Source organism: Megalobrama amblycephala, linkage group LG7 (assembly GCF_018812025.1).
Source record: "Megalobrama amblycephala isolate DHTTF-2021 linkage group LG7, ASM1881202v1, whole genome shotgun sequence".
Classification (NCBI taxonomy): Eukaryota; Metazoa; Chordata; class Actinopteri; order Cypriniformes; family Xenocyprididae; genus Megalobrama; species Megalobrama amblycephala.
Genome location: NC_063050.1, coordinates 7,471,244 through 7,483,502, shown reverse-complemented (window position 1 = coordinate 7,483,502; position 12,259 = coordinate 7,471,244). Strand labels below are relative to the sequence as shown.

General features: G+C 38.8%; 1 protein-coding gene across 1 annotated transcript; it reads right to left on the bottom strand.

The window, feature by feature from the left end:
• Window positions 1-1,988: 1,988 nt before the first annotated feature.
• Window positions 1,989-2,583, bottom strand: si:ch211-162e15.3 (protein NCBP2AS2). The gene has a single exon (XM_048195766.1). It carries the CDS (start codon window positions 2,574-2,576, stop codon window positions 2,262-2,264), a length of 315 nt encoding a protein of 104 aa, XP_048051723.1. The 5' UTR covers window positions 2,577-2,583; the 3' UTR covers window positions 1,989-2,261.
• Between the last annotated feature and the right edge of the window lie 9,676 nt (window positions 2,584-12,259).

The window sequence follows — 12,259 nt, the reverse complement described above, 5'->3', positions numbered from 1 at the left end:
TGCCATTTTTAATTTTAAATCTTAAATTTAGTCAATACATTTATATTTTTACATTATTTTGTTTCAACCAAAGGAATCTTGTGCTGCAGAGGTGGCAATGAAGTTGCTTTTAGATGTATTTACACAATTAATGCTGCTTAGAGAGGTCTGTAAATACATTCACACAGCAGAGCAAATACATAATGTAATTACATTAATTTTATGTTTTTATAAAAATTTACAAAAATAAATAAATTACAAGATGAAACGAATATAAAATATCGCCAGTAGGTGGCAGCAAGTCACTGTGTTAATGAACGAGTGATTTTATTCAATCGATTCGCTCGAAACGCTGATTCATTCAGTAATGAAAGGCTGTATGGCTGGTGAATCACTCAACCGATTTGTTCAAAGACTCGGATTCATTCACGAATTTACTACTATAGGCTACTCTGTGCACCTAATGTTGCGAGTCGCACAATGATCTGTGACTTTGCTTTAGAAATTTAGCTGGCAGAAAAAATAAAACATTGTTTTGAGGGACATACTCAGTGTTAATGAAATAAACTCGGTGTATTGCTCAAAACAACAGTCAGGACCGCTGATCTGCACGTCACTACAATGTAACATTCCCTCTGCGCTGTTTGTCGTGCATTTTTGGTGCACAGATTTCAAGAGTTGATCAGCTAAATAAAACAGGCGGTGTGCCAATTAGGGGTAGTTGTGACAGCAGATGCAATGTAAATAAATTAATATTTAATATGATAAACTAACTCCACCGCACGCAAATGTATGCGCAGGCAGAAGAAAGCTATGTCTAGTCTGTAGGGTTTGTGTCGAGCCATTCATTAATCTGGTTGTTTGAGGAGAAATAGACCTAGATGAAATGTCCGATACATTCTCTCCGAGCTGTCCAGCGCGCCGCGTTGCTCCAGCAGAGATTTTTAGAGTTGGTCAGCTAAATAAAACAGCGGTGTGCCAAATACATAGGCTAGGAGTAGTTGTGAGAGCAGATGCCACGTAAATTAATATTTAATATGATAAATCTGCCAAATATTAATATTTAAATTCACGCGAATGAATAGCTTATAAGAAAGCTCTGTCTAGGCTCTGCCCCGGCACGGGTTGTGTTTATTTATTAGCTATTTATTAGTCTGGCTGTTTGATGAGAACTAGATGAAATGTAGATGCAATAAACTCTGTAATTATCCGTACAAATGTATCGGATATATAGTCTACTGTTGAGCGGAGCTGATTCTGGAGCTGAGAACTGATGGCGCGGCTTGATCTTTGGTTGACCAATCAGCGGAAAGGGGCGTTTTATTCCCGCCCATGTAGAAATCGAATATTCAAGCCGTTTATCCATTTTGGTTTTATTGTTTTTCCTTTTGGTGGATTAGAACAAAGTGTGATTAAAACGAAAATAAAAATATGAAAAAAACGACTCGAGATTTGTTTATTTATGCTCACGAGGAGGGTTGAATATGTGATAAATGAATGCTTTCTTTGTTTTTCCGTTTAGAAGACAAAAACGAAAAAACAAATTATACGAAGGTACACGGACCGGAAAGCTGCCTGTCGAGTTAAATTCGTGAAGCAAACGTTTTGTTTTTTCCAGACATTAGTTTCTAAAAAAGAAGAAAAAAAAGTGTTCTGAGATGTCATTGTCAAAACAAACACCTGATTTCACCTCACTTATATATTTGCTTAATAGTACACGCAGTTGAAAGAACTTATAAGCATTATTTCAGCGTTTGATGACTGCTTTATGTATTACGTAAATCCACTGCCGACTCGGGGTAAAAGTAAAAACGGAAAATGTGAGAAAGTTTCAATTAAAAGAGACACACTGCGAGACATAAATTAGCTTTTTTACTCTACACATTGATCTGTATTTTCGCTTTAATCTTGTGACGAAGAAGTGTTATGAATTGCATAATAATCTTGATTTTACATTTTGAAATGGAGCTCATGCGCTTGCATTGGACTTCATGGAGCTCAATAAATCATTGTAGATTTGAAATGTCTTTATTTAATAATATGGCTACACCTTTTGTTTCAATTACGTGACATAACCAATGCCAAATACCCATTTCATCCTTCATCTATTTATCAAACAACATGGCACTTCCGGTCATACAAGCAATCTTTACAGTGATCTTTAAATAAGTCTTATGAGAAGAAGGTGCATAAAACTCCAGTCTGACAGTAGAACATTATGAGTCTTTAATGACGCTGTCACAAGTGGCATAGCAATAGCGCCATGAATATGAGGTCTCTTGTCACTTTCTGTCTTTTATCTGTCGGTTGGCGTCCCTCATTCCCTCTTTCACCTCCTTCACAAACGTATCCCGCAGTCTTGTAGCTCTCCGACCCAACTCTTGCACATCCCCGGGTATCTTTGACGTCTCCTCGCGTATTTGGCGAAAAGTGTCGGATCTGAGCAGCTTGGTCGAGGCGTCTTTCCCGGCTATCTGTGCTTTAGTGATGGCGAAGGCTGTGATTTGCGCCGCCCGTCTGATGGGTCGCGACTCCGCGAGCTTCTCCACCACTTGAGCGTTATTTATCAAGGCATAAAAGATCCGCCGCAGCACCATTTTGAACCTGTTACAAATATATACATTAGATTTTAATGATCTTAACCACGTTCATATTTAATATATGTATAGTTTAACTGATATTTTGTTATGTAAACAGCAAATTACCTTCAAAGGTCCCCAATCGACTACTCTGCACTGTATTGAGCGGGTCTTATCAACGCGATCTGGTGCAGTAGGATTTGCATCACCGTAGTGGTTTACACGTCACAGTGCCCTCTATAGGCGTGGGGGGAGTAATACATTTTAAACAGACAATCATGTCATTAACCTCACCATTACTTTAACTGTATCATGATTAGAGGTTTGATCTAAAGGCAACAGAAAAAAACAAACAAAAAAAAAACCCACTGTAATAACTACTATAGGACAAAAACTAATATGTATAGTCGTTATATTACCAATGTAATGCAATTATTGTGAACACGAGGCTATTCATTTTGAATTGGAGTACTACACTTTAATTGATAAAAAGCTGTCTTTGTGAGGTCAGTCTGTAAAGAGCTGATAGTGTATCTCCTGGAAACACTCCTCAGCGCGACGCACACACGTCCAAGTAGCCTATGCTTCACTTTCAGTGGGAATTGCATCATCCTCTGTGGGGGCGTCTTTTTTACGTTGAGGTGGGCCGAATTAATCAACGTGCTTGGTCTTCAGCATTGGCTAGGTTTATCTTCCATTCTTGTTTTTAGTTTTTCCCTCATAACAGTAACCTGTTTATGTAAAAGTCATTCCCCTCACTGTTTTCTTCATGCTCAGTGCTCTTCATGCCTTGCAGTATTACAATGCCTTTGGCCTTTTTTCACTCATTTCATGAAAATCATCTGCCAGATTAAAATCGACTATTTTGTGGAACACAAACTAAGATATTTCTTTGTCTATATAATGAAAGTCAATGGGGCATAGTGTTGTTTGAAAAAGTGAAAAAGCATAGCTCTATACTCAATACTTTAACATACTTTTATTACAGAAATAATAAAATTTAAGTGAATATACTGTGTGAACTGAATGTTATATTTTTAGACACTTAACTGCATGTAATTAAGTAAATCAAAATGTATTATAAAAGTATCCAGTACTTTACATGTGCTTTAGTCTGCACATCAAAATAGCCTAAGTGTACTTCTTTAAAGCATGGCAAAATTTTATTAAAACATTTCAAATTTAAAGGGTTAGTTCACCCAAAAATGATAATTCTGTCATTTATTACTTACCCTCATGCCGTTCCACACCCGAAAGACCTTCATTAATCTTCGGAACACAAATTAAGATATTTTTGTTGAAATCCGATGGCTCCTTGAGGCCTGCATAGCCAGCAACATTTCCTCTCTCAAGATCCATTAATGTACTAAAAACATATCTAAATCAGTTCATGTGAGTACAGTGGTTCAATATTAATATTATAAAGTGACGAGAATATTTTTGGTGTGCCAAAAAAAACCCAAAATAACGACTTATATAGCGATGGCCGATTTCAAAGCACTGCTTCATGAAGCTTCGGAGCATAATGAATCAGTGTGTCGAATCAGCTGTTCGGAGTGCCAAAGTCATGTGATTTCAGCAGTTTGGCGGTTTGACACCCAATCCGAATCATGATTCGATACGCTGTTTCATTATGCCCCGAAGCTTCATGAAGCAGTGTTTTGAAATCGGCCATCACTAAATAAGTCATTATTTTGTTTTTTTGCCGCACCAAAAATATTCTCGTCGCTTTATAATATTAATATTGAACCACTGTACTCACATGAACTGATTTAGATATGTTTTTAGTACATTAATGGATATTGAGAGAGGAAATGTCATTGCTGACTATGCAGGCCTCACTGAGCCATCGGATTTCAACTAAAATATCTTAATTTGTGTTCCGAAGATTAACAAAGGTCTTACGGGTGTGGAACGGCATGAGGGTGAGTAATAAATGACAGAATTTTCATTTTTGGGTGAACTAACCCTTTAAGATTTTAAGCACACTACAAGTGTACATTCAATACAATTAAGCACACTTCTTTTTCACAAGGGGCTGCATTAGTGTGAGTAAATGATTACAGAATATTCATTTTTGGGTGAACTGTCCCTTTAATCCTGATCACTTAGAAAACTAATATCACACCTCTCCTCAACATCCTGTGCGGTTTGAGGTACCATTGTGCAGCATGGGTTATGTGCTAAAGCATTAAGGGTTTGTTCATATCCCTAACATTAATTGATAGTTCACCCAAAATTGAAAATTCTGTCATACTCACCCTCCTGTTGCTCCAAACCTGTGTGAATTACTTTCTTCTCCTGAACACAAAAGTAGATATTTTGAAGAATATTGGGTAACCAACCAGTTGATAGGCCCCACTGACTTCCATAGTATGGAAAAAAGCATGGAAGTCAAAGGGGCCCATCAACTGTTTTTTCAAAAAGAATTTTCATTTTATTGGGTGAACTATCCCTTTAAGTATGAGCAACAGGAATAGTGATACATTCGCTAACACTAATAAGAGCACAATAATTTAATGAACAGATGGCATGGCTTGATGAAGAGTGAAAAAGAGAGAGTGTGTGTGTTTTAGGAAGAGAAAGAGAGAGTGTGAGTGAATGCTTAAGGTGGAATTCTGCCTACTTCAGCTGCCACAGCCAAACAGGAAAATCTTTAAATAAGAAAAATTTTACCACTGAACGTCTGAATTCACATGCACTTTCCATTAAACTCAATGAGCTCCATGTGAAGTTTCAGCATGTCATTGTGGTCTCACATTTACTGTAACAACAACACTTTCTGCTGTGAGTAAAACACTCTCACGGATTCACCTTTGACCAAACCAAACATAAAGAAATCTAAATGTTCTGAACACAATATCACTTAATGTAATCACTCTTCTCATATAACACTCTGACTGAGCAATGATCTTTGTTTTCAAAGAATGAAATATTTAGGTTACAATATTCTCAAAGAACAGTATACTTGAACTTGCCACACTTTAATTTGTTACTTGTAGGTCTTAATCTGCTACACTCTTAAAAATAAAGGTTCTTTATTGGCAATGATGTTTCCACGAAAAACCTTTGTCATCCATGGAAACTTTCCATTCAAGGATCTTTTATAGTGGAAAAAGGTTATTTAGATTGTTAAAATGTTCTTTACAGGAAGAGAAAATGGTTTGCTGAAAGATTCTTTGGGGAACCAAAAATTGATTCTTCTATGGCATCACTGTGGAAAAAAAAAAAAAAAAAAAAAAAAAAAAAAAAACTTTTGGAACTTTTATTTTTAATAGTGTAGTTGATGCAAAAATTTTAATTCTGTCACACTCTAAAAAAATGCTGTTGGGTTGAAAATGGACAAACCCAACAACTGGGTTGTTTTAACCCAGTGGTTGGGTTAAATGTTTGCCTAATGTGCTGGGCTATTATTTAAAAATTACTATATGGCTGGATTAAAATGAACCCAAAATAGACAATAAAAATCAGACACATAATTACTAGAGGCAACAATAATAATCAAAAGGTGAACATTTATTAATAAGCAATTTAATAAATGTTTATTGTTTAATTATTATTTATTAAACTTATTAGTATATGTTCATTTATTAAACATATTAATAAATGTTAATTTCTAACATATTTTGGGTTAATTTTAAGACAGCCAAATAGTAATTTTAATCAATAGTTGTTTTAAATAAAACTACCCAGTTTGGGTCAAACATTTAACCTAACTGCTGGGTCAAAACAACCCAATTGCTGGGTTTGTCCATATTTAACCCAACTTGGGTTATTTTTAACCCAGAATATTTTAGAGTGCATCATTTATCATTTAATTAAACCTGTCAGACTGTCTTTCTTCTGTTGAACACAGAATTTTTGAAGAATGCACTAGTCACCTGTGTTGGGGAAAGTTACTTTTAAAAGTATTGTATTACAATATTGCGTTACTCCCTAAAAAAAGTAACTAATTACATTACTTATTACTTTTTATGAAAAGTAATGCATTACATTACTTTTGTGTTACTTTTTCTTACCTGGGCTGGGCTTGCTAGTTTGTTTTTTAATAACATCAACAACAACAACAACAAATGTTAAGGCCCTTTCACACCAACTTAGATATTTTGTTGTAAATTGAAAAAGTAATGCGTTACTTTACTAGTTACTTGAAAAAGTAATCTGATTACGTAACTTAAGTTACTTGTAATGCGTCACCCCCAACACTGCTAATCACTATTTTTCATGAAAATACTGGAGCTTTTAAACTTCAAAAAGGACACAATAATAGCATCAATAAAATATCATAAAAGTAGTCCATAACACTCGTGTGCTATATAGTCACACAGGTTTGGATGATATTAGGGCGAGTAAATGATGACAGAATTTCCTTTTTCTTTTTTTCTTTCTTTTTTTTTTTTTTTTTTTTTGCATGAACTGTCCTTTTAAGCTATGTATAAGGATAGTCAGATGCATTGTGTCATGCTTTATATTGCTGTAGCTCCTGTTAATGCTGTTTAAATAATAGATTAGATTGTAATCAGAGAAAACTGCTGTTAAGGTGGAATTGAGGGGTCAGAGAAGGGCAAACCTGCATATCTTCCATTATTCTCCCTCTCTACGATCTCACTCTGGTTGAGTGCCAGACCTCTCCCCCTGCGTGTGGGACCCTGATAACAGGATCTTCTGAGAAAGTGAGGAAGTCCTTTCAGGCCTTGGGTGTGTGCCTCACCAGAAAAAGATGCGCCAAAGGATTGTGTACAGAAACTGTGTGTGCGCAGCAGCTGTAGGAAAAGTTCATACTTGAGGTGTGCGGCCATGGCAAGTATCTGAACTGCTCTTTGAAGGTCGTGGTGTTCTGCACTATGTCAGCAGAGTCTGGTGCACATATCCAGTACACAAAGACCTTGAAAAGAGTCTGCTGCAGCTGTGCATCACATGCAGCACAGGAGACAACTGTCAGCCTTCAACTAGTCGTACAGTAAGACACAAATAGTGTTATTCATAGTTTTGTTAAAGGGTTAGTTCACCCAAAAATGAAAATTCTGTCATTAATTGCTCACCCTCATGTTGTTCCACACCCATAAAACCTTCGTTCATCTTCGGAACACAAATTAAGATATTTTTTGATCAAATCCAATGGCTCAGTGAGGCCTCCATTGCCAGCAAGATAATTAACACTTTCAGATGCCAAGAAAGCTACAAAAGACATATTTAAAACAGTTCATGTGACTACAGTGGTTCTGTAACGGGGCAGCAGACTCAGTGGGATCCATATGCAGCTTTATTAAGTAATCGTAGTCGTACAGGCAATGGTCAGAAAACAGCAACAGGAACAACGTAGAACAGACTGAGACAGGGTCAATACCAGGCAGTGGGTCAGGACAGGCGGCAGACAGAGCAGAATAGTCCAGAGAACAGGCAGGGGTAATACAAGGCAGGCGGCAAACGGTAAACGAGGTAGTCAGGCAGTCCAAGATCATACACAGGATATCAACACACAGGGAAAACGCTCAGTAATGAATGCAATGCAAAACAAGACTTCGCGAAGCATGATGGGTTATGGAAGTCCTTTTATAGTCCAGAGAATGCACTGCAGGTGGGAGGAGGAATCAGTCCAGGTGTGTGTGTGGGAGTTGTAGTTCTTAGGTGGGTTAGTATTCTGGTGACGGCGCCCTCAGGTGGCGATCGGAGGGGACCACAGAGACCGTCTCTGTGACAGAGCCCCCTCCCTGCGAGCGGCTCCTGAAGCGAGGTTGCTGACGACGCCGAGGTCTACCACGAGGCCGGGGGGCCGGACGCTCCGGATGGGTCTTGTGAAACTCAGTGATGAGATTTGGGTCCAAGATGTCGTCTGCATTGACCCAGCACCTCTCCTCCGGGCTGAACCCCTCCCAGTCAAACAGATACTGCAAGAAACGACCCCGGCGTCTGGAGTCTAGAAGCTCGTTGCCCTGATAGGTCTCCTCGCCTTCCACGATGACAGGAGGGGGTCTCTGGTCACGGGTCTCCTCTAGGTCCTCCCCTCCTCTCGGACCACCTGCGGGCTTGAGCAGAGAAACATGGAAAGTGGGTGAGATACGGTATTCAGAAGGTAAGTCTAGACGGAAAGAAACTGGAGTGATCTGTCGGAGAATTTTGAAGGGACCCACGTACCTAGGGCTGAGCTTTCTGCATGGCAGGCGGAGACGGAGATCCCTGGTGGAAAGCCAGACCATCTGTCCAGGCTGGTATGGAGGTTGGGGTCGACGACTCCGATCGGCCTGTTCCTTGGTTTGGCGTACCGCCCTCTGCAGATGAACATGGGCCTCATTCCAGACCTCCTCGCTGCGTAGTAGCCAGTGATCCACAGCAGGTAAGTCCGTGGGTTCCCCGGTCCAGGGGAAAAGGGGAGGCTGATACCCCAGGATACACTTAAAGGGTGAAAGGCCGGTGGCGGGTTTGTGGAGGGAGTTTTGTGCGTATTCGGCCCAAAAGAGATATCTGCTCCAATCTGACTGGTTACGGTGGCAGTATGAACGTAAGTATCTTATGAGCTCTTGGTTAAGCCTCTCGGCCTGTCCGTTGGCCTGTGGATGGTACCCAGAGGTGAGACTGATGTTGACGTTGAGCTTCTGAAAGAACGAAGACCAGAGGCGGGAAGTGAACTGGGGGCCGCGGTCAGAGACGATGTCCTCGGGCAAGCCATAGAAGCGGAAGACATAATTACATAGGTGTTCGGCTGTCTCTAATGCAGTAGGGAGTTTGGGTAGTGGAATGAAGCGACAGGCCTTCGAGAAGCGGTCAATTACAGTGAGTATGGTGGTATGACCCTGGGAGCTGGGTAAATCGGTAATAAAGTCTATGGCAATGTGGGACCAAGGGCGTTGTGGAATTGGCAGGTGCTGGAGAAGGCCTGCGGGTGCGTGGAGGAGAGACTTTGTGGTCTGACAAACCGTACAGTTCTGGATGTAGGTGATGACGTCTGCAGACATGGTGGGCCACCAGAAATGATTGGTTAACAGCTGGACGGTTGCGGCCGTACCTGGGTGTCCCGTGCTGGGAGACGTATGGACCTCTTGAATAACTCGCTGACGAAGTGTGGAGGGAACATAGGTGAGGGAGGCTGGACAGTCGGGTGGAGAAGGCTCCTGCCGTTGAGCCTCAGTAATTTCTGTCATGAGATCCCACTGAATGGGTGCGACGAGAATCGTGGCTGGAAGAATGGGCTCATTGGACGGTGGTGTCAGGCTGGACTCAAACTGACGTGAGAGTGCGTCTGCTTTGGTATTTTTAGACCCTGGACCCTGGTGCCAAAAAAAATAAAAAAAATAACGACAACTTATTTAACAATATCTAGTGATGGGCAATTTCAAAACACTGCTTCATGAAGCTTCGAAGCTTTACTAATCTTTTGTTTCGAATCAGTGGTTCGAAGTACATATCAAACTGCCAAAGTCATGCCCCCCAGTGGTGATCCATTGAAATTTCGAAACACTTTAATGAAGCCTTGTTTACTGAAGTGACTGGCAGTTTGATACATGCTCTGAACCACTGATTCAAAACAAAAGATTCATAAAGCTTCATGAAGCAGTGTTTTGAAATCGCCCATCACTAGATATTGTTGAATAAAGTCGTTATTTTGTTTTTTTGGTGCACAAAAAGTATTCTTGTCACTTCATAACATTAAGGTTGAATCACCGTAGTCACATGAACTGTTTTAAAAATGTTTTTAGTAGCTTTCTGGGCATCTGAAATTGTTAATTAACTTGCTTTCAATGCAGGCCTCACTTATCCATCGGATTTGATTTAAAAATATCTTAATTTGTGTTCAGAAGATGAACGGAGGACTTACAGGTGTAGAACGACATGAGGGTGAGAAATTAATGACAGAATTTTCATTTTTGGGTGAACTAACCCTTTAAGAAAGATTAGTTTCTCAGTACATCAAACGTCAAAAACCAAAAGATGACATTTCATAATAAGAGTAAACCAAGTGTAGCCAGCTATCACACATAAAAAATAACTCATGCTATATAATATGTTATGTATATATTACCTGTACCATCATTTCCCTCTAATTTGAGTCTTATGCAAAAAAAGTTAAATATTACTAATAATAGTCAGCTACCAAAGTACACGGTAATAAGGGACAGTACAAAAAAAAAAAGAAGAAAGAATCTCAATTTCTCACCCACATGTCGTTCCAAACCTGTATGCATTTTTTTTTTCTTCTGTGAAACATAACAAAGAAGATTTTTTTAAGATATTTTAAAGAATGTTTAGACACTATAGTACAGTGTAGGTCAATGGAACGCCACACTGTTTGGTTACCAGCATTCTTCAAAACATCTTCTTTCTCTCTTTCAACAATGAAAGAAAATCATACAGGTTTCGAATGACATGAGGGTGAGTAAATGATTTTCGTTTTTGGGTCAACTATCCCTTTAATAAAGAAAAGGAGACATAAAGATTTAAAATCATCTAGAAAATGATTAACAGTGAAAGAAAAATATAAATAAAAAAAACATTATTTTATTATATTATATTGATTTTCCCCCTGTAATCTGACAGGAAATTTAAAATAAACACCTCCTTATAATTATTGTTTATTTGTCAGGACACGCAGATGTTCTCAGAGTGAGAAAGAAAACTGTTTGTGTTGCTCTGCAGGCCCAGGATTTGTGGGCAGATGTTTATGCGATCAGCGTGTGAACGTTGCACAGGTGGATGAGGGTGAGACTTTGTTATGAATTTCTCTGGCTGGTTCATCCACTGATATCCTGTCTCAGGACTTGCACATACTATGCAGCAATATTTACTGTCAAACAGAGATGGCTGCAGAGGGGGTTGTATTTGTTTATAATTATTTATCTATTGATCTGCATGTCTAACAGCAGACATGGAATTGTTCTCACTAAAATGAAGAATTACAGCAGAACCATGAGAATGTCAGAAGTACTTGTGTGGACATGAATTTTATTTCATGGGAAAAGGTAAAGAAATGAGAAAAGCAAACCAGCTTGCAGTTTAACAGCAGGGCAGTTCATGCAGTCTCAGTGATTTACTGAAACTAATTCAGAGTCTGGGTAAAAGAAAAAGACCATGTTAATGAAGCTTTAGTGTCGACATAAATAACAGTTAATTGTCTTCTTTTTCTCTGGAGACTTGATGCACTGAAATAACGCACTCTGAAAGAAAAGACATCTACTCACAGAACATTTGTTACCCCCTTTCTTGCAATGAAGAAGTACATTACACAATTTATTTACAGTGTTAATCATCGTGAAGAAAAATCTGAAGTTATCATACCTGGGTTATTTATAAAAGTTGTAAGAAATGGCTCAGCCTAGCAGTAGAGATGAAGGATTCACTCTGAACCACAGTAATAGTTAATTATAGGGGCATAAATCAGAGACCACCCATTGTGTCAAAGATTGTAAAGAAAACTGTTGTGGTGTCATGCAAAAATGGGGTTTCCTTAATACTAGCAACATAATAGTGGGTAAAAGATGCTTATGAAACATAAGCCACACTAAACAGTAATCAAGAAATAATATAATTATTGCTATCCACACACACACAAAGAGCTGCAGCTCTCATTATCACTGTGCTCTTGAACAAGACCTAATAACATCATGGTGACTGTCCCTGTCGTAAGCTGTTTCAGCTAAAAAGCGAATTGTTTTCATGAGCAGTATGAATTTGGAAAAGTGTGAGCAGTGAATATATTAATATAATCC